The 23,125-nt window shown below is 46.5% G+C and overlaps 1 protein-coding gene across 6 annotated transcripts in view; it reads left to right on the top strand.

The window, feature by feature from the left end:
- The first annotated feature begins 1,648 nt into the window (after positions 1-1,648).
- The window catches only part of PLCD4 (phospholipase C delta 4), a 33,892-nt gene continuing 12,415 nt past the window's right edge, over positions 1,649-23,125 (top strand). For 5 of the 6 annotated variants that reach the window (XM_074399021.1, XM_074399020.1, XM_074399018.1 and 2 more), the window contains exons 1-7: positions 1,649-5,525; positions 8,544-8,643; positions 11,954-12,009; positions 12,146-12,304; positions 14,753-14,981; positions 17,481-17,610; positions 18,636-18,867. In XM_074399021.1, coding sequence (XP_074255122.1) covers positions 11,988-12,009; positions 12,146-12,304; positions 14,753-14,981; positions 17,481-17,610; positions 18,636-18,867 — 772 coding nt within the window. In that variant the 5' untranslated portion in view covers positions 1,649-5,525; positions 8,544-8,643; positions 11,954-11,987. The remainder of the gene's footprint in view (positions 5,526-8,543; positions 8,644-11,953; positions 12,010-12,145; positions 12,305-14,752; positions 14,982-17,480; positions 17,611-18,635; positions 18,868-23,125) is intronic. The other variant, XM_074399017.1, reaches the window with a different exon arrangement.

The following is a 23,125-nucleotide window of genomic DNA, read 5'->3' as shown; positions in this document are numbered from 1 at the left end:
GGATTACAGGCACGTGCCACGATGCCCAGCTAATTTTTTGTATTTTTAGTAGAGACGGGGTTCCACCATGTTGACCAAGATGGTCTCGATCTCTTGACTTCGTGATCTACCCGCGTCGGCCTCCCAAAGTGCTGGGATTACAGGCGTGAGCCACCTCGCCTGGCCACAAAATTGAATTTCTTCCACTCCCAGATACCTTCCTTTAACTTTCTTTTTTTTTTTGAGACAGAATCTTTCTCTGTCACCCAGGTTGGAATGCAGTGGCACGATCTCGTTCTCTGCAACCTCCGCCTCCTTGGTTTGAGCAATTCTTTTTTTTTTTTTTTTTGAGACGGAGTTTCGCACTTGTTGTCCAGACTGGAGTACAATGGCGCATTCTTGGCTCACCACAACCTCCGCCTCCTGGGTTCAAGCGATTCTCCTGTCTCAACCTCCCAAGTAGCTGGGATTACAGGCATGTGCTACCACGTCTGGCTAATCTTTTTGTATTTTTAGTAGAGACGGAGTTTCACCGTGTTGGCCAGGATGGTCTCGATCTCTTGACCTCATGATCCACCCGCCTCAGCCTCCCAAAGTGCTGGGATTACAGCATGGGCCACAGCGCCGGACCGCAATTCTTTTTTATTTTTTTGAGACGGAGTTTTGCTCTTGTTGCCCAGGCGGGAGTGCAATGGCACCATCTCGACTCACTGAAACCTCCGCCTCCTGGGTTCAAGCAATTCTCCTGCCTCAGCCTCCTAAGTAGCTGGGATTACAGGCATGCACCATCACACCTGGCTAATTTTGTATTTTTAGTAAAGATGGGGTTTCTCCATGTTGGTCAGGCTGGTCTCAAACTCCTAACCTCAGGTGAGCTGCCTGCCTTGGCCTCCCAAAGTGCTGGGATTACAGGTGTGAGCCACCACGCCTGGCCTCAACCAATTCTGCCTCAGCCAAGATCTCGTCAGGTTGCCCAGGCTGGAACCTTCCTTTTGGTAACATCTTTTTGTAGATGTGACTTTTTTTTTGTTTGAGGCGAGGTCTTGCTTTGTCACCTAGGCTGGAGTGCAGTGGCAGTGTTGTGATCTCAATTCATTGCAACCTCTGCCTCCTGTGTTCAAGTGATTCTCCTGCCTCAGCCTCCAGAGTAGCTGTCATTACAGGGATGCCTCACGGTGCCCGGCTATTTTTTTTTTTTTTTTATGTTTAGTAAAGATGGGGTTTCACCATGTTGGCCAGGCTGGTTTCAAACGCCTGGCCTCAAGTGATCCGCCTTCTTTGGCCTCCCAAAGTGTTGGGATTACAGGCATGAGCCACCATGCTCGGCCTGTAGATGTGACTCTTGCAAATAGCACATATTTATATTTTGTTTTATGACCTTTTCTGAAAGTTTTGTCTCTTGGTGTAAAATATTTTTTATTCTAGTTTCCATCATCTTGTTCTCTGGGCTTTTTAATACCTCCTTGTTGCTGACTCCCCATGCCCACTTAATGAATTGAATAGCAGAACTGGGACTGTTTTTAAATTTTGCTAGAATTGAGGAGTAGACATCATATATATATATATATATATTTCCCCCTCTCTGGTCTTTTGAAGTTTTGTTTCCTGGCTTTTTTTTTTTTTTTTTTTTTTTTTTTTTTCTTTTTTCTTTTTTTGAGATGGAGTTTCACTCTGTCTCCCAGCCTGGAGTACAGTGCAATCTCAGCTCACTGCAACCTCTGCGTCCCAGATTCAAGTGATTCTGCTGCCTCAGCCTCCGGATTAGCTGGGACTACAGCATGTGCCACCACGCCTGGCTAATTTTTTGTATTTTTATTAGAGACAGGGTTTCACCATGTTAGCCGGGATGGTCTGAATCTCCTGACCTCACGATCTGCCCACCTCAGCCTCTCTAAGTGCTGGGATTACAGATGTGAGCCACCACACCGGGCTATTTCCTGACTTTTAATTCTACAGGTGGTCTCATATTGATTTTTTTTTTTTTCTTGAGATGGAGCCTCGCTCTGTCGCCCAGGCTGGAGTGCGATGGTGCCATCTCAGCTCACTGCAAACTCCGCCTCCCAAGTTCAAGCAATGCTCCTGCCTCAGCCCCCCGGAGTAGCTGGGATTATAGGCATACACAATCGCGCCCAGCTGATTTTTGTATTTTTAGTAGAGATGGGGGTTTCACCATGCTGGCCAGGCTGACCTGGAACTCCTGACCTCAAGTGATCTGGCCACCTTGTCCTCCCAAAGTGCTAGGATTACAGGCATGAGCCACCACACCTCCATCTCTTAAAAAAAAAAAAAAGATTTTTTTGTTTTTTGTTTTTTAACAGATGGAGTCTTGCTATGTTGCCCTGGGTGGTCTAAAACTCCTGGACTCTAGCAGTCCTCCCAACTTGTCCTCCTAAATTGCTGGAATTACAGGTATGAGGCACTGTGCCTGGCCCTATACTGATTTTAAAATGAAATTTACTGTTTTGAGTTGCCTTTTTGACCAGAAAGGAATTGGCTTTATTTCAGAAATTTGAGTAGTATAGTTGGATAGGTTGGGGACTGACTTTCCACCCTGACAAGCGGAGACGTTTAATTGGGAGGCATCTACTCTGGATGTCAGGAGGAAGGTCTAGGTGGCAGGGCAAGAGTACCATGTTTAGGTCTTCCTCTTTGCCAGCTGCTGCTGCATTTCAGTTTAGGGCTTCTAGGCTCTTCCTGGGCATGGTTCCCAGAAAGTCCCTCTGGTGCTACTGCCCTGATCAGGTTTCTGGATCTGTTAATAATACACAACAGCGGGGGAAAGGCCAGCCAGGATCATGGTGGAAACAGGAATAACCATACCAGATGGACAGTTACTGTGCCTGGAGCCCTGTCTGTCTGCTCCCTCCCTCTGTCTCATGAGAGTCCTGCAGCGGGCATGCCTTGGCACCCTGGAACCATATTAACCTTGTGAAAGTCTCCAAGTCCCTGTCCCAAAAATCAGAACATATGGGCTGGTGAGTACTGGTGTGTTCATGAGAACATTGAAACAGAATATAAAATCTAGACTCTCCCAGAAAATCCACTATGACTGATAACATCCCTCACAGATCACCCAGGAGTGAAGGAGGTTGGGCAGCATTGAGTTTGCAAATAGTGACTCAGAAAGATGGTATATAATCCGGCGGTGTAGAAGAGGAGTATGGACTGTGAAGGTGAGGCTTGGAAAAATAAGCTGGCCATGTCGGGAAAGTAGAAATGGAAGAGCAAGACAGGCATGTGAAACAGGGCCTCTATTAAGTCAAATCTGAAATCAGCACAGTTTCCACTATGATGCCCTCCAATCTTCCTGTTCCCCATGAATGGCCTTCCTCCTAATGCCTCCCCTTCCTTCAAACTACTCTTCTTCCATCAAAACCTGCTTTCAGTAAAGAGTACAGTCTGCCGGGCGCGGTGGCTCAAGCCTGTAATCCCAGCACTTTGGGAGGCCAAGGCGGGTGGATCACGAGGTCAAGAGATCGAGACCATCCTGGTCAACATGGTGAAACCCCGTCTCTACTAAAAATACAAAAAAGTAGCTGGGCATGGTGGCATGTGCCTGTAATCCAAGCTACTCAGGAGGCTGAGCCAGGAGAATTGCCTGAACCCAGGAGGCGGAGGTTGCGGTGAGCCGAGATCATGCCATTGCACTCCAGCCTGGGTAACAAGAGCGATACTCCGACTCAAAAAAAAAAAAAAAAAGTATAGTCAACCAAACCTAGGTATAAATTATTTAAAATCTACTTTGAGGCTGGGCACAGTGGCTCACACCTGTAATCTTAGCACTTTGGGAGGCCGAGGTGGGTGGATCACCTGAGGTCAGGAGTTCAAGACCAGCCTGACCATCATGGTGAAACCCCATCTTCAAAAAAAAAAGGAAAAAGAAAATCTACTTTGCCCTTGGGATTAAATTTTTAAAACATTATTTAAAATAGACCAGGCACAATGGTTCATGCCTGTAATCCTAGCACTTTGGGAGGCAGAGGCGGGTGGATTGCCTGAGCTCAGGAGTTCAAGACCAGCCTGGGCAACACGTTGAACCCTGTCTTTACTAAAATACAAAAAAAAAAGTAGCCAGGGGTGGCGGCATGTGCCTGTAATCCCAGCTACTTGGGAAACTGAGGCAGGAGAATTGTTTGAATCCAGGAGGCAGAGGTTGCAGTGAGCCGAGATCACGCCATTGCACTCCAGTCTGGGCAACGGTGAGACTCCATCTCAAAAAAAAAAAAAAAATTATTTAAAATCCTTAAGCCTTCAAAAATTAACACAGATATATGATATTTTAAATGAGATTTTTTAAAAATTAAAAATATAGAAAACTACATGAAGAGAATATATAGCTTAATAAATTAAGAAGTGAAGTACTTAGGACCAGAAATAGCACTTAGGACTAGAAATAGCATTTGGCTAGCTATGCCAGAAGCCAGCTCTGTGTCCCATCTAATCACAATTCCTCCCTTTCCCAACGGTAACCACTATCCTGACTTTTATGGTAATCACTTAGGCGGATTTTATTTTAATGGGACTATAAATACGTAGCTATAATCACTAATGGTAAAATATTAAGCAGTTGAGGGATGCTTTTGGGAACCATGAAAGGCAGCCAGATCTCAGCACACTTAAAATTACACCATTTCCCACAGTTCCCTCCACCTATGCTTCATCTCTGCACACACCTTTATAAACATGCTTGTATGTCCTGAAGGTGATACCTCCTTTCTGGGGGCTATGACCTATAAACTGGAGGTGCTGAACAAATGCTTGTAGGAGGAATGAATGGATGTTTTAAAAAAATGAATTGTTTTACATATTCATCTATGCGTTCTTTCAATATTTATTGAATGCCTAAAATATACATAGATATGAATCTGTCTGTCCCCTATACTCTACCGTCCTTCCTGCCCTCCCCTTCTCCTCATCTTCCTCTTTTCCCACCTTATTTCTTACTTTCCCTGTGCAGCAGAGCTAGACTGAGTGCCCTGCAAAGCAGGATTCAGAGATACAAGAGCAGGCCAGTGGAAACAGACACTGTGGAAAGGAGCCAGATTAAATAAGGGCAGAGACAGTGGTATTACACGCAGGGACCAGAATGAAAAGCAGTGATTCACAGAGCACTGCAACGGAGGACACTCCCTTCACTTTGAGAGCTCCTTCGGGATTGGGGTCAATGAGGGCTGGCATCAAGATGAAGGGCAGCCAGGCTCCTCCTCCCTGGAGATGTGGTGCCCTTAATCCTCTCCACCCCACCCCCACTAGTCCCTCACATTGACCAGCGTCCTGGGCCTTTAAGAGTTGGATGGGCTGGACTGGAGAGAGCTCACACCTCTCCCCTTCTTACTGCTTCCCTCCGGCTATAACTTGCCAGTCACGGCAGCCAGCTGCGGTAGAAGAGGGAAGGAAAAAAGCCAGTGCCAAGGGGAGCAAAAGAGAAAAGGAGCCAGGCTGGGCTTCCTGATCGCATAGCATCGCGGAGCTCGGGAGGCCCAGTTCAGACACAGGACTGCTATTCTGCACAGACACAGGACTGCTGTTTGGCCCTCCTGCCCACGGTAAGAGTCTGGAAGCTCTGACTAGCCTCTGCTCCAAGCTCTGTCTTCCCTGAATTCCTGTCTCTGCCCTCTAGATGCTTACCCACACTGGTTAAATTGTACCCGAGACTCCTTTCCTCACCCTAACAGCCCTACAGGGCTCCCACCTCCCAGTTCTCTCTAGCTGTAATCCTCCTTGATTACAGCTTTCCTCCTGGTTGTGTCAGTATCCCTTTGTATGAGGTATCTCTTAGCTATGCAGGGCCAGGAGTGCCAACCCTAGCCACTCCTGAGATGAGTCCCACCACCAATAAGGGAAGAGAAAATTGAAGTAGCTACGCTTTAGCATAGATTCATTAACAGATTGTTGAAGATTGCGAAATAGGGGTTGGCCAAGAATCATGGGGAATCAGAGATCCCTACTAATAGGAGAGTTATGAGAGTTCCTTAAAAAGAGTCAGGGTTTGAGTTTTATGCCTTGTTCTTTGCCTATTCAATGGGCCAGAGCAATTTCTTAGCACACCAGAGTGCTATGTTGGTAAGAAAACCTACTTCTAGTTCTGCCTGTGCCGTTAACTAGCTACGGGATCCCTAACCACAGCTTTCTGATCTGTGATAGGAGAGAGTTTAGGGTTTCCCAGACTTGCCTGGGTACTAGGTGTACTTGTTAAAAATAAATATATTAGGCCGGGCGCGGTGGCTCAAGCCTGTAATCCCAGCACTTTGGGAGACCGAGACAGGTGGATCACGAGGTCAAGAGATCGAGACCATCCTGGTCAACATGGTGAAACCCCGTCTCTACTAAAAATACAAAACATTAGCTGGGCATGGTGGCGCGTGCCTGTAATCCCAGCTACTCAGGAGGCTGAGGCAGGAGAATTGCTTGAACCCAGGAGACGAAGGTTGCGGTGAGCCGAGATCACGCCATTGCACTCACTCCAGCCTGGGTAACAAGAGCGAAACTCTGTCTCAATAAATAAACAAACAAACAAACAAACAAACTATTGAGCCCCATCCTGGGAAACTCTGATCTGGTATATTTTTGGGTAGGGCTAGGGGATCTCAATTTTAAGACATTCCAGAGGCTATTGATGTAGCTGGGAATGTCTGGATTAGGTGTGTTATAAAAGAACCTTCAAGTGCCAACGTTCTATGACCTGTGACCAGAGCCATTCTGTCCTCTATATGAACCAGGTTAGGCATAATCCTCAGAATCAAGGGAGTAGACAAAATGATTCTCTTCTTTCTTGCCCCTCAGAGAGACCCGAGACACCCTGAATCCTACTGTAATCTCCTTGGTGCCGTTGGCAACTCTGCCAAAGTCCATCTCTGGGTGACGTGAGGTCACTTGGAAATTGAGGACCAAATCGTGCTCTGCAGCTCTGGGCTACTTTTCCCCTCATTTGGTGTCTCTATTTTCATGTCTGTATTAGAGAGGTAATTACTATATCATTAAAGATCTCCATATATGTGTCTGGAATTAATATTTAAGACCAAACTCTCTAATTCTCAGACATCATTCTCTGTTTTTCCCAGTGCCCTTACTCCCAAGTCCTTTGCTCCTTCTCTCCTCACTGCACCTGCATCAGCTGTGGCATCCTTCCTATTCTATCATTAGATTGCAGAGGAAACAGCAAGACCTAGAACATCTAGGTTCTAATTCACATTCTGTGGGCAGTTTGTTTGGTCAATCTCCTAGGATACAGAGAAAAGTGAGGCTGAGCAGAGGGACATCCATGCTACTGAGTTCTGAACCCAAGTGTCCTCCCTTCTGGAACACAGCCTCAAATTTTTCAGAGATGAGAATCGGAGCCATTAGAAATTAGTGGAGTCAAAAGACGGAACCAACTGGAAGAGGTGATGGGGAAAAGGGATGAGGAGAAAGATGAGAAGAGGAGAGACTGACTTAGGTGAGCAAATAGGAAGACAGAGAGAGGATTAGGAGAGAGGTGGGGATGGGGCTAGACACGATGGCTCACGCCTGTAATCCCAGCACTTTGGGAAGCCCTGGCAGGAGGATTGCTTGAGGCCAGGAGTTTGAGACCAGGGCAACACAGGGAGACCTTATCTCCACACAAAACAAATAATAATTTTAAAAAATTATTTCTGCCAGGCACGGTGGCTCACACCTGTAATCCCAGCACTTTGGGAGGCCGAGGCAGGCGAATCACATGAGGTTGGGAGTTTGAGACCAACCTAACCAACGTGGAGAAACTCCATTTCTACTAAAAATACAAAGTTAGCTGGGCATGGTGGCGCATGCCTGTAAGGGAGGCTGAGGCAGGAGAATCACTTGAAGTCAGAAGGCAGAGGCTATGGTGAGCTGAGATTGCTCCACTGCACTCCAGTCTAGCCAACAAGAGCAAAACTCCATCTAAAAAAAAAAAAAAGTATTTTTATAGTGAACTGGGAAGAAAAAAAAAGACCAGGTCAGGCATGGGATGGGGAAAATAAAGAAAATGAGATGAAAGAAGCCGGGCACAGTGGCCCACCCCTGTAATCCCAGCACTTTGGGAGGCCGAGGTAGGTGGATCATCTGAGGTCAGGAGTTTGAGACCAGCCTGGCCAACATAGAGAAACCCTGTCTCTACTAAAAATACAAAAATTAGCCAGGTGTGGTGGCACACAGCTGTAATCCCAGCTACTCAGGAGGCTGAGGCAGGAGAATTGCTTGAACCCGGGAGGCGGAGGTTGCAGTGAGCCGAGATCATGCCACTGCACTCCAGCCCAGCCTGGGCAACAGAGTGAGACCCCATATCCAAAAAAAAAAAAAGGAAAGAAAGGAGCGAGTGAGAAAGGGAGGGATGGAGAGAGAGAGGGAGGAAGGAAAGAAAGAGAAAATGATGGAGAGGAGAGACAAAATATCGATGTCCCTCATTGATTCCTAGCCTTACTTCAACCTGCTTTCTAGAGAAGGCCCTTTCTAAGAGCAGAGTCATTGTGGGATCCTTGAGCTGGCTGTATGGAGGTATGGAGACCTGGGTTCTTTTTTTTTTTTTTTTTGCCTCTCTAAGATGGAGTTTCACTCTTGTTGCCCAGGCTGGAGTGCAATGGCTCAATCTCAGCTCACTGAAACCTCTACCTCCTGAAAGTTCAAGCAGTTCTCCTGCCGCAGCCTCCCAAGTAGCTGGGATTTCAGGTATGCACCACCACACCCAACTAATTTTTATTTTTTTAGTAGAGATGGGGTTTTACCATGTTGGTCAGGCTGGTCTCAAACTCCTGACCTCCAGTGATCTGCCCACCTTGGCCTCCCAAAGTGCTGGGATTACAATTACCTACAGCACCTGGCCAGAGACCTGGGTTCTAATTCCAGTTCTGTTACTCATTAAACAACTCTGGCACTAATTTTTTTTTTTTTTTTTTTTTTTTTTTTTTTTTTGAGATGGAGTCTCATTCTGTTGCCTAGGCTGGAGTGCAGTGGCATAGTCTTGGCTCACTGCAACGTCCACCTCCCAGGTTCCCAGGTTCAAGCGATTCTCCTGCCTCAGCCTCCCAAGTAGCAGAGACTACAGGCGCATGCCACCACACCCAGCTAATTTTTGTATTTTTAGTAGAGACAGGGTTTCACTATGTTGGCCAGGCTGGTCTTGAACAACTGACCTCGTGATCTGTCTGACTCAGCCTCCCAAAGTGCTGGGGTTACAGGCATGAGCCACCGTGCTCAGCCTTTTATTTAAAAAAATTTTTTTATTATACTGTAAGTTCTGATATACATGTGCCATGGTGGTTTCCTTCACCCATCAACCCGTCATCTACATTAGGTATTTCTCCTAATGCTATCCTTCCCCTAGCCCCCACCCTGCAACAAGCCCCAGTGTGTGATGTTCCCCTCCCTGTGTCCATGTGTTCTCATTGTTCAACTCCCACTTGTGAGTGAGAACATGCCATGTTTAGTTTTCTGTTCTTGTGTTAGTTTGCTGAGAATGATGGTTTCCAGCTTCATCCATGTCCCTGCAAAGGACATGAGCTCATCCTTTTTTATGGCCGCATAGTATTTCATGGTGTATATGTGCCACATTTTCTTTTTCCAGTGTATCATTGATGGACATTTGGGTTGGTTCCAAGTCTTTGCTATTGTGAACAGTGCTACAGTAAACATACGTGTCCATGTATCTTTATAGGAGAATGATTTATAATCCTTTGGGTATATACCCAGTAATGAGGTCACTGGGTCAAATAGTATTTTTGGTTCTAGATCCTTGAGGAATCTCCACTCTATCTTCCACGATGGTTGAACTAATTTATGCAACCACCAATAGTGTAAAAGTGTTCCTATTTCTCCACATCCTCTCCATCATCCGTTGTTTCCTGACTTTTTAATGATCACGATTCTAACTGGTGTGAGATGGTATCTCATTGTGGTTTTGATTTAAATTTCTCTAATGACCAGTTATGATGAGCTTTTTTCCATGTTTGTTGGCCCACTAATTCTTTTTAGTTCACCTAACCTTTCTAGTTCTCAGGCTCCTTTTCTATAAAATGAAATCCAGCTCAGACCTTCGATGGTTCCCTGATTTGAAACTGGTCCTCTGATCCAGACCATCCTGGCCAACACGGTGAAACCCCATCTCTACTAAAAATGCAAAAATTAGCTGGGCATAGTGGCCAACGCCTGTAATCTCAGCTGCTTGGGAGGCTGAGGCAGAAGAATCACTTGAACCCAGGAGGTGGAGATTGCGGTGAGCTGAGATTGCACCACTGCACTCCAGCCTGAGTGACAGAGTGAGACTCCATCTCAAAAAAAGAAAGAAAAGAAACTGGTTCTCTTATGATCACATGTCATATGGATACAGGTGTTTTTGTTTGTTTTTCTGGTTTTTTTTTTGTTTTTTTTGTTTTTTTTGTTTTTTGAGACGGAGTTTCGCTCTTGTTACCCAGGCTGGAGTGCAATGGCGCGATCTCGGCTCACCGCAACCTCCACCTCCTGGGCTCAGGCAATTCTCCTGCCTCAGCCTCCTGAGTAGCTGGGATTACAGGCACGTGCCACCATGCCCAGCTAATTTTTTGTATCTTTAGTAGAGATGGGGTTTCACCATGTTGACCAGGATGGTCTCGATCTCTCAACCTCGTGATCCACCCGCCTCAGCCTCCCAAAGTGCTGGGATTACAGGCTTGAGCCACCGCGCCCGGCTGGTTTTTTTTTTGTTTGTTTGTTTGTTTTGAGATGGAATTTCACTCTTGCTACCCAAGCTGGAGTGCAATGGCGCGATCTCAGCTCACCGCAACCTCCGCCTCCTGGGTTCAGGCAATTTTCCTGCCTCAGCCTCCTGAGTAGCTGGGATTACAGGCACGTGCCACCATGCCCAGCTAATTTTTTGTATTTTTATTAGAGACGGGGTTTCACCATGTTGACCAGGATGGTCTCGATCTCTTGACCTCGTGACTCACCCGCCTTGGCCTCCCAAAGTGCTGGGATTACAGGCTTGAGCCACTGCGCCCGGCTGTCTGTTTGCTTTGAGTTGGAGTTTCACTCTTGTTGCCCAGGCTGGAGTGCAATGGCATGATCTCGGCTCACAGCAACCACTGCCTCCCAGGTTCAAGTGATTCTCCTGCCTCAGTCTCTCGAGTAGTTGGGATTACAGACATGTGCCACCATGCCTGGCTAACTTTGTATTTTTAATAGACACATGGGATGTCACCATGTTGGTCAGGCTGGTCTTGAACTCTTGACCTCAGGTTATCTGCCCGTCTCAGCCTCCCAAAGTGTTGGGATTACAGGCATAAGCCACCACGCCCGGCTGACAGAATATGTCTTAAAAGAGGCACTCTTTTTTGGTAGGTAGAGAAAATTTGAAATGTAGTTCTGGGACTTGGGTAATTTATTTGGTCCATTAAAACCGTGAGAATAACTGTAAAGAAAAATTATAAAATATGTTCTACCATGTGAAGGTAGAAGACAACTAAGTGTTGTTGAAGAGAAAACAGTCTGCTCTAGCCCTTCAGGAGCTGGACAATCTGCGTGGGAGCATAGAGAGGGCTCCCAGAATAGGGAAGCTGGAAGGCTTCCACCTGGAAATGAGAAGGCCAGGGTGTGGAGAGATTCTAGTTTCTGAAAAAGACATCCAGCAAGATGTTGGTTCCTAATAATGAGAGGGTGTGGAGCGAGCAAAATGTGGCACTAGTAGTCTGTGGGGTATTGGGTAGGAAGGGGGTGCTGGCAGACACTTTGGTTTGGTTCTCTCGGAAGAGAGCCATGGAAAATAGTGGAGGCTCTGGGATCAGAAATATCTTGGTTTAAATTCTGATCCTTATGTGATTTGAGGCAGGCTTCTAAACCTATCTAAAGTCTCAGAGTCACTAAACTCAAAATTAGAACCAAAAATCAACTACAGACTATGTAGCTGAAGTGCCTGGCATATAGTGGGCACTCAGGAAACACTGGTTTCTTTCTGTTCCTTAATCTTCAAGATTCACCCAGAACCCTTTGTTCTTCCTTGCTTCTTTAGAGGACCCTGGTGCCAGCCGGTGGAACAGTGGGTGATGGCGTCCCTGCTGCAAGACCGTGAGTGCCCCTGCAGGGGAAGAGGGGTTAGGATACAGCTCAGGGAAGGGAAGGAGGCTGGACCCTTGTTCCAGAGCTTTCCTGGGGCCCAATACCCTCTCTGCTGGCTACCTAGCCCGTGCTTTTCCTGACCTAGGGCTGACCACCGATCAGGACTTGCTGCTGATGCAGGAAGGCATGCTGATGCGCAAGGTGAGGTCCAAAAGCTGGAAGAAGCTGAGATACTTCAGACTTCAGAATGACGGCATGATGGTCTGGCATGCACGGCAGGCCGGTGGCAGTGCCAAGCCCAGCTGTGAGTCACCTAGATAGCCGGGGGTGGGTACATGGTTGGATAGGGTCTTGAGGAGCCCAGCAGCCTGAGGGCAGGGGAGGGACCAAAGTCCTACAATAGTGTGTGTTTGTGCTGTCCTAACTGTGGCTGTATCTGAGCCTGTAAAAGGAGATCATAACAGTACTTGCCTCGTAAGGCTGGTATGAGGATTAAATTAGTTATTGTATGTAAAGGGTTTAGGCCGGGCGCGGTGGCTCAAGCCTGTAATCCCAGCACTTCGGGAGGCCGAGGCGGGTGGATCACGAGGTCGAGAGATCAAGACCATCCTGGTCAACATGGTGAAACCCCGTCTCTACTAAAAATACAAAAAATTAGCTGGGCATGGTGGCGCGTGCCTGTAATCCCAGCTACTCAGGAGGCTGAGGCAGGAGAATTGCCTGAACCCAGGAAGCGGAGGTTGCGGTGAGCCGAGATCGCGCCATTGCACTCCAGCCTGGGTAACAAGAGCGAAACTCCGTCTCAAAAAAAAAAAAAAAAAAAAGGGTTTAGAAGAGTCCTGGTAGGGCCGGGTGTGGTCGCTCACACCTATAATCCCAGTACTTTGGGCGGCCAAGGTGGGCAGATCATCTGAGGCTGCGAGTTCGAGACCAGCCTGACTAACGTGGAGAAACCCCATCTCTACTAAAAATACAAAATTAGCCGGGCGTGGTGGTGCCTCCAGTAATCCCAGCTACTCGGGAGGCTGAGGGAGAATCACTTGAACCCGGGAGGTGAAGGTTGCGGTGAGCTGAGATTGCGCCATTGCACTCCACCCTGGGAAACAAGAGTGAAACTTCATCTCAAAAAAAAAAAAAACAAAAAACAAAAAACAAAAAAGAGCTCTGGTACATAGTAAGATGTAATAAATCATTGGTTATATCTTGTTATTATTATAATAAGACCATGATCTCAGGCTTCAGCCTGCCTAAATGAAAGCCCTGGCTCTGCCACTTTCTGAATAGCTTTGGACAAATCAAGTAGTTCAAACTATGGCTGGGCATGATGGCTCAATGCCTGTAATCCCAGCAATTTGGGAGGTTGAGGCAAGAGGATTGCTTGAGACCAGAAGTTCAAGACCAGCCTGAACAGCATAGGGAGACCCTGTCTCAACAAAAAATAAAAATAAAAAATTAACTGGGTGTGGTGCTCTATGCCTGTGATCTCAGCTATTTGGGAGGCTAAGATGGGAGGATCCCTTGAGCCCAGGAGGTTGAGACTGCAATGAGCTGTGATCACACTACTGCACTCCTGCCTGGGGAGCGAGACCCTGTCTCTAAAAAATATATATACATATATGCATACACACATAAATCAAGCTTCAGTTTCCTCATCTGTAAAATGGGGATCAAATAGTACCTGCTTAGTAGGTTACAAGGACTCAATGAGTTAATGTGTAAAACACTTAGCATGGGATGTAAAACCAGGATGTATTTAATAAATGTTAGCCATTATGATAAATATTTTTAAATATAAAAAATATGGCCGAGTGTTGTGGCTCACGCCTGTAATCCCAGCAGTTTGGGAGGCCAAGGTGGGTGGATCACCTGAGGTCAGGAGTTCAAGACCATCCTGGCCAACATGATGAAACCCCATCTCTACTAAAAATATAAAAATTAGCTGGGCGTGGTGAGGGGCACCTGTAGTCTCAGCTACTCAGAAGGCTGAGGCAGGAGACTCACTTGAACCCAGGAGGCAGAGGTTGCAGTGAGCTGAGATCATGCCATTGGACTCCAGCCTGGGTGACAAGAGGGAAATTCCGTCTCAAAAAACAAAACGTAAAAAATCATAACAGTGTACACTTATTGACCAAACTCTTTATGATAACAGGACATAATCTGATGACAGGACACATCTAAGAGAGTCTGTTTTAGAGACATAATTAAATTGCTCACATTCCATACCACCCCCAGCTGAGGTAAGGGGATGAAAGAATTTCTCTGGTTCCCTCGTAGACATCTGGGAAGAGGAAGCTCTCAAACCCGGAATGGGAGAACTGGACTTGGGCATATAATGCTTTAGTAGAACTGCTTCTGCCTTTCAAATGTGTTTCCATTTGTCATCCACACCGGTCCTCCTGTGATCACCACTGGGGCTGCCTATGGAAGGGGACTATCTATCCATTATTTCAGATGAGGACACTGAGGAGTTAAGTCATTTTGGTTTGTGTCATCCTGCCAGCTTGTGGCTGGAAGCCATGTCTTGCCACTTTCAGCACCGGCTCTTTCCTGTGCTGCCTTTGAAAACATCAGTGATTCATGGGGACTCCTGAATCCCTGGGGCATCTCTCTGTACTAATGCTTTTTGGGATTCAGCCTGCAGAGGCTGGGGTTCCTTTCTATGGTATTAGGGAGAAGGGGGTGCTGGTCTTTCACCTTTAGCCCCTGCTATTTGCTCGACTCCCTTCCTCAATGCCTGCTTCTTCTCTGGCAGTCTCAATCTCTGATGTGGATACAATACGTAACGGGCATGATTCTGAGTTGCTGCGTAGCCTGGCAGAGGAGCTCCCCCTGGAGCAGGGCTTCACCATCGTCTTCCATGGCCGTGGCTCCAACCTGGACCTGGTGGCCAACAGTGTTGAGGAGGCCCAGATATGGATGCGAGGGCTCCAGCTATTGGTGGATCTTGTCACCAACATGGACCATCAGGAGCGCCTGGACCAGTATCGGCAGGATGGAGTCAGGGTGGGGGTGGGGGATCACTATCCCTGAAGGAGCCAGATGCAATAGGTCTAGGAAAGGTGAGAAGGGGTGCAGGCCTAGGGAGGCCCAAGGGTCTAGATGGTATGGGCGGGGACAGCTCAGGCCAATGTGAGACTGAGACTACTGAGGGAGGAATGGATGCCAGGGATGACAAAGCCAGGCATGAATCAGGACCCCCAGGATTGGAGGAAGAGACAGTGAGAGGCAGAGGAACAAACAGGATGCTGCTCCTAAGAGCTGCATAGAAGATCCCAGTGACGTTAAATAGCATATAGGTGGGAAACAACCCCTTAGAAGGCTCAATGATACAGACTCACTTCAAGTGTCCTAGATCGTATGCCATTTCCTTCATTTATTCATTCATTCACCATCTATTAAGGAGAATGTATCAGGCACTATGCCAGACTATAGGGGTACAGTGATTAAGAAGACTCACATATTGCTTCAATTAGTGAAGAGGATAGAATTGTGTAGATAATTTTTTTGGCCAGGCACAGTGGCTCACTCCTGTAATCCCAGCACTCTGGGAGGCCAAGGCAAGCAGATCACTCGAGGCCAGGAGTTTGAAACCAGCCTGGCCAACATGGTGAAACCCCATCTCTACTAAAAAAAATACCAAAATCAGCCAGGTGCGGTAGCTCACGCCTGCAATCCCAGCACTTTGGGAGGCCAAGGTGGGCAGATCACGAGGTCAGGAGTTCAAGACCAGCCTGGCCAACATAGTGAAACCCCATCCCTACTGAAAATACAAAAATTAGTCTGGCATGGTGGCATGTGCCTGTAGTCCCAGCTTCTTGGGAGGCTGAGGCAGGAGAATTGCTTGAACTCAGGAGGTGGAGGATGCAATGAGCCAAGGTCGCACCACTGCACTCCAGCTTGGGCAACAGAGTGAGACTTTGTTTCAAAAAAACAGACAAACGAAACCCAAATTAGCTGGATGTGGTGGTGCACACCTGTAATCCCAGCTACTTGAGAGGCTGAGGCAGGAGAATTGCTTAAACCTGGGAGGCAGAGGTTGCAGTGAGCCGAGATCCTGCCACTTCACTCTAGCCTGGAGGACAGAGTGAGATTCCGTCTCAAAAACAAAATAATAATAATAAATATATATATATATTTTTAATTTTCTTAAAGGTTCAGAGAAAGGAAAATCCAAGACAGTTTGTGGAGGGGAAGGGAATCAACAAATGGCAAAAGTCACACAGATGACAAACCAGAAAGAACCCACTCCCAAAGCCCGGGCTGCCATTGTAAAATGGCGGAGGTTAAACCAAAGCACTGCCATGTGGCTACAGGTCATGCTCCCAAGGACTTAAAACAAAATAGAGGCCTGCAGAAACGTTTGCTACTGACCATGCAGAAAGACATGCAAAGCACACCAGATTGGCTGTAGCTTAAGACCAGCTCACACATCCCTTTTCTTTTCTTTTCTTTTTCTTTCTTTTTTTTTTTTTTTTTTTTTGAGACGGAGTTTCGCTCTTGTTACCCAGGCTGGAGTGCAATGGAGCCATCTCGGCTCACCGCAACCTCCACCTCCTGGGTTCAAGCAATTCTCCTGCCTCAGCCTCCTGAGTAGCTGGGATTACAGGCACGTGCCACCATGCCCAGCTAATTTTTTGTATTTTTAGTAGAGACGGGGTTTCACCATGTTGACCAGGATGGTCTCGATCTCTTGACCTTGTGATCCACCCGCCTCGGCCTCCCAAAGTGCTGGGATTACAGGCTTGAGCCACCGCGCCCGGCAATATATATATTTTTAAATAGAGACAGGGCCTTACAATATTGCAAAGACTGGCCTCAAACTCCTGGGCTCAAATGATCCTCCTTAGCCTCCCAAAGTGCTGAGATTATAGGCATGAGCCTCTGTGCCCAGCCTATGTAAATAATTTAAGTGCCATAGAAGTATTATGATACTTAGATCACTGCAGATATTCAAAATAATTTTTTTTTTTTTTGAGACAGAATCTCACTCCATCACCCAGGCTGGAATGCAGTGGTGCAGTCTCTGCTCCATGCAACCTCTGCCTCCCTGGTTCAAGCAATTCTCATGTCTCAGCCTCCCTAGTAGCTGGGACTACAGGTGTGTGCCACCATACCCAGCTAATTTTTTTGTATTTTTCATAGGGATGGGATTTCGCCATGTTGGCCAGTCTGGTCTTGAGACTCCTGATCTCAGGTGATCCACCCACCTTGGCCTCCCAAAGTGCTGGGTTTTCAGGCGTGAGCCATCGCGCCTGGCCAGAATATGGATTTCTTTCTGCAGGCAACAGGGAGGTCCCTGCAGGTGCCTGGGTCATGCAGTAACAAGATCGATTGGTGCTCTGGAGAGATTATTCTAGAAGCTGTGTGTAGAATTGATTGGCACTGGGGAGAGACTGGCAGGAAAGACGGGAGAGATTTCAGTGGATGAATGTGCACACACAAACACATATATTAGTGCTTTTGCCTTGACTCAGACCTGGATGGCTGAGTGACTGGTTTCAGCGTGGAGACAAAAATCAGGATGGTAAGATGACTTTCCAAGAAGTTCAGCGGTTACTGCACCTAATGAATGTGGAAATGGACCAAGAATATGCCTTCAGTCTTTTTCAGGTGAGTCTGCAGGGAAGGATTTCCAGCAGCCAACCAGGCCACATTTCATTGGGCCACAAGTCCTCAGACCCCAGTCTGAAACACTCAATTGTTAAATTTCTGCTCTGTGCCCTGAGTACTAGGCTCAATGCCCTATGCTCAATGGGAAGTGTAGGGGGTGATTCTTGCCTTTCAGCCTTGTTGAAAAGTCATAATTCTATGAAAGGTAAATAACAATATGTTATTCTGTTGGACCTCAAAGACCTCTCTGTCCATGGCCAGAATTTCACAGGTGCCTAGAACAATGGAAAACCCCAGCTGGAATGTGAGTAAATAGGAGGAGGGATCTTCTGACCTTTTAGGGGCCTTTGGGAAATGTAACTATTTCTAATTGAAAATTTTTTCTAGTAGCAAATGGTATGGCTAAAATTTTGCCTCTTAGGAAGTGATTTATTTTATGAATACTAAATGTTAGGAGTTCCGTGGGAGTTTTATGGAAACATGTTTGCATATATCTGCCTGTAAGATTGCTCTTACAGTACAAGTCAAGATCGTATTTCCAGCCAGGCATGGTGGCTCATGCCTGTAATCCCAGCACTTTGGGAGGCTGAGGCAAGGTCAGGAGATTGGGACCATCCTGGCCAACATGGGTGAAACCCTGTCTCTACTAAAAATACAAAAATTAGCTGGGCACAGTGGCACATGCCTGTAGTCCCAGCTACTCGGGAGGCTGAGGCAGGAGAATCGCTTGAACTTGGGAGGCGGAGGTTGCAGTGAGCCGAGATCGCGCCACTGCACTCCAGCCTGGCGACAGAGGGAGACTTTGTCTAAAAAAAAAAAAAAAAAGATCGTAACATTTTCCACTTTCGGAGATGTGCTTATTTCAAATTGCATGCCTATATCAAAACATCTAATTTACGTATAAATAGATACACCTACTATGTATCCACAAAAATTAAAAACATTTCTTTTTAAATTAAAAGAAAAAGGTCATAACATTTCCCATTAAAAGGTTCATTCACTCTCTCCTAAACCCTTTATTGCAGGAAGCAGACACATCCCAGTCTGGGACTCTGGAAGGAGAAGAATTTGTACAGTTCTATAAGGCATTGACTAAACGTGCTGAGGTGCAGGAACTATTTGAAAGTTTTTCAGCTGATGGGCAGAAGCTGACTCTGCTGGAATTTTTGGATTTCCTCCGAGAGGAGCAGAAGGAAAGAGACTGCACCTCTGATCTTGCTCTGGAACTCATTGACCGCTATGAACCTTCAGACAGTGGTAAGAGGAATCAGGTGGGGAGGCACCAGATGTAGGGGTTGGAGAGAGGGGCATGATTACAAGGTCCAGAGACAAGAGGTCCTCTGCTTAACTGAGAGAAGGTTGAGAAGGTTGAGCCTACCCCTATCCTGACCCCTGCCCAATCATCTCATTTAACCACGCCTCCTGAAGGAGAGCAGGCGTTCCCTGTTCAGACAAGACAGGTTTCCTCTGAGGTGCTAGATTTCTCAGGAGGAAGATCCCATGACTCCCCATTCCTCCACTATGCTCATATTTCATACCCTTTACTTTCAAGTTCTCCCTGATACCAGCTTTGCCCTCAGTGGAAACGGAAACCGTTGATCCTCTTGCTTTGGCCTCTTCTCTAGTGCAAATGATTCCTTTTCCTCTGGTTCATTCATGGTTCCTGTTTGCTGTTCCTTTAAATGTTGGCTCTCTGCCCCTTCCTGGGTTGTCTTCAGTTCTCCAAGGGGTTCTTGGGTCTCTAAGCCCCTGAGCCAGAAAGCCAGTTAGTCCCTGGCTGGAAGAATGATAAGGAGGCCAGTTATTTAGCTTTTAACAAGTGCAGCTGAAATATATCCTCTTGGTCTTCAAAGTTTCTTCCTGCCCTCCATTCCCCTCAAGGTGTGAGAAATTTACATCAATAATAAATTATTTACAAGGAACTTACACATTCCTCATTTCATTAAGTTCTCTGTACAACCTTGTAAATCAACAGTAATCTTTTTTTTTCTCTTTTTTGAGATGGAGTCTTGCTTTGTCACCCAGGCTGGTGTGCAATGGTGCGATCTTCACTCACTTCAACCTCTGCCTCCCAGGTTCAAGTGATTCTTCTGTCTCAGCCTCTCAAGTAGCTGGGATTACAGGCACCCACCACCACGCCCAGCTAATTTTTGTCATTTTAGTAGAGAGGGGGTTTCACTGTGTTGGTCAGGCTGGTCTTGAATTCCTGACCTCACAATCCGCCTGCCTCGGCCTCCCAAAGTGCTGGGAATACAGGCGTGAGCCAACGTGCCTGGCCAACAATAATCTGTATTGGCCCTTTACTGCGTATCCCATAATGCACTAATATCTTATGTACATTTTCTAATACAATGACCTGTTGAAATAGGTCCTGTTATTAAGTCAGTTGTATAAAAGAGGAAAACTTAAGTTTAGAAAGATTCAATGACTTGCTCAAAGCCAACAGCTAATGAGAGAGGAACTGAGATTCAAATCCAAGTCATCTGAGTCTTAGCTGGTGCCTCTCTTGAGAATAAGGACAAGAGATGGAACGAATGAGAGCTGGACAAATGATCCAGGTTTTCTGGGTCTAAACTCTTACTCCCTTTCATTCATTCATTCACCATTTATTCATTCATTACTACAGTGAATGCTTATTGAGTTCCTATAATGTATCAGGACCTATGCTAGGCACCAGAGATACATTAGTGCCTAGATCAAGCAAGGACACTGCCCTCATGAAACTTAGAGTCAAACAGAAAACATTAGAGTCAGTTATTTCAGATTTGTTCGGGTGTTCAGAATAGAGCAGAGGTTGTAGGTTGAGTGTGATGGCTCACATCTGTAATCCTAGCATTCTGGGAGGCCAAGGCAGGCAGATCACCTCAGGTCAGGAGTTTGAGAACAGCCTGGCCAAGAGGGTGAAACCCCGTCTCTACTAACAACACAAAAAATCAGCCGGGTATGGTAGCAGGAGCCTGTAATCCCAGTTACTCTGGAGGCTGAGACAGGAAAATCACTTGAACGCGGGAGGCAGAGGTTGCAGTAAACCAAGATTGCACCACTGCACTCCAGCCTGGGTGACAGAGCAAGACTGTCTCAAAACAACAAAAAAGAAAAAAGAAATAAAAAAAGAAAGAAAGAAAGAAAGGCCGGGCATGGTGGCTCACGCCTGTAATCCCAGCACTTTGGGAGGCTGAGGTGGTTGGATCATGAGGTCAAGAGATCAAGACCATCCTGGCCAACATGGTGAAACCCTGTCTCTACTAAAAAAATACAAAAATTAGCCAGGTGTGGTGGCATGCGCCTGTGGTCCCAGCTACTCGGGAGGCTGAGGTGGAAGAATCGCTTGAACCCAGGAGGTGGAGGTTGCAGTGAGCCAAGATTGCACCACTGCACTCCAGCCTGGTAACAGAGCAAGACTCTGTCTCAAAAAAAGAAAGAAAAAAGGAAAGAAGGAAGGAAGGAAAGAAAGAAAAAGAGAAAATAGGATCTTCTGTTCCCAGTGCAGGATCCAGTAAACATCAGTTACATTTCTTTCAACCCCCACCTCTCTTAGTGTTTCCTTCCCTTGCACTTGACAATCAGATACTATACTCTGGCCACAGATTATAGTATCAGTCAAAAAACCTTGGACTCAGGCCGGGCGCGGTGGCTCAAGCCTGTAATCCCAGCACTTTGGGAGGCCGAGGTGGGTGGATCACGAGGTCAAGAGATCGAGACCATCCTGGTCAACATGGTGAAACCCCGTCTCTACTAAAAATACAAAAAATTAGCTGGGCATGGTGGCGCGTGCCTGTAATCCCAGCTACTCAGGAGGCGGAGGCAGGAGAATTGCCTGAACCCAGGAGGCGGAGGTTGCAGTGAGCGGAGATCACGCCATTGCACTCCAGCCTGGGTAACAAGAGTGAAACTCCGTCTCAAAAAAAAAAACAAAAAAACCTCGGACTCAAGTCTCCACTGTGCTTCTTATTAACTGCATAACCGTGGGCAAGTCACTTAAGCTAACTAACTCAGTTTCCTCATTTGTCAAATAATTGATGATCAAATGAAATAATGCACATGAAATGTATCTGGCAACTGTAAATTTATCTGAGTGATTTGAGTTGCTATGGTCAAGAAGGAAACTTCCTGGCCAGGCACAGTGACTCATGTCTGTAATCCCAGGATTTTGGGAGGCTGAGGTGGGCAGATCACTTGAGGTCAGGAGTTCGAGACCAGCCTGGCCAACATGGTGAAACTCTGTCTCTACTAAAAATACAAAAATTAGCTGGGCATGGTGGTGGGCATCTGTAATTTGAGCTCCTTGAGAGGCTGAGGCAGGAGAATCACTTGAACTGGGAGGCAGAGGTTGCAGTGAGTGAAAATTGAACCACAGCACTCCAGCCTGGGTGACAGAGCAAGACTCCATCTCAAAAACAAACAAACAAAAAGAATGAAATTTCCACTAGATGTGGTAGCTCATGCCTGTAATATCAGCACTTTGAGAGGCTGAGGCAGGAGTACAGCTTGAGTCCAAGAGTTCAAGACCAGCCTGGGCAACATAGTGAGACCCCCATATCTAAAAAAAAAAAAAAAAAATTACCCAGGTGTGGTGGTGCATTCCTGCAGACCCAGCCAATTCAAAGGCTGAGGTAAGAGGATTGCTTGAGCTGGGAGGTCAAAGCTTCAGTGAGCTGTTATCGTGCCACTGCATTCAGCCTGGGTGACAGAGCAAGACTCTGTCTCAAAAAAAAAAAAAAAAAAGAGAAATTTCCTGCCCAACTTTCTGTCATTCTACACCATCTCCAGGTTTTGTGAAACCTGGAGCAAGGAAGCTGGGCATGAGAGTGAGGTTGTTTTACCTAACAGGTGAGCGTCCTTGTAGCAACATTATTCTCAGTGAGACCGCACAGTCCAGTGGTGCAGGGCATGGCTCTGACACCTGGCTGCCTGGATTCAAATCCCAGCTTCTACACTTACTAATTAAGAGACCTGGAACAAGTTACCTAACCTCTCACGGCAAATTATATTACATCTACTTCATCACGTTAGAGAGAACATTAGTGAGATGCTGCATGTAATGCCCTGGGCATAGAGTGAGTGGTTGATAACTATTAGTCACTATTGTGTAAAACTCATACTGAGATGGGTGAGAGTTATGGAGAGTAACAGGGCCCGTTCCTCGATGGAAGTGTAGTCTAAGAGAATGTTGAAAAAATGTGCATCAGTACATCATATGGGAACAAAGAGAGTAAGAAGAAACCCTCAGGCCATAATTAGTCGCAGGTATACAGCCCGAGGAAGAAAATACAGGTAGCTTGGCCATGTCACTAAGTCTTTGACTTTGATTCTCTGGATCTCAATTTCCCCAGCTATGAAGAATTAGTCCTTTGGGGCCACACAGTGCCTCATGCCTGTAATCCCAGCACTCTGGGAGGCTTGGGTGGGCAGATCATGAGGTTAGGAGTTTTGGACCAGCCTGACCAACATGGTGAAACCCCAGCTCTAAAAAAATAGAAATAAACAAAATTAGCTGAGTGTGGTGGTGCATGCC

The sequence above is a fragment of the Saimiri boliviensis genome, chromosome 5 (genome assembly GCF_048565385.1).
Source record: "Saimiri boliviensis isolate mSaiBol1 chromosome 5, mSaiBol1.pri, whole genome shotgun sequence".
Classification (NCBI taxonomy): domain Eukaryota; kingdom Metazoa; phylum Chordata; class Mammalia; order Primates; family Cebidae; genus Saimiri; species Saimiri boliviensis.
Note: the sequence above shows the minus strand (reverse complement) of the source record. Positions and strands in the feature narration are given on the sequence as shown.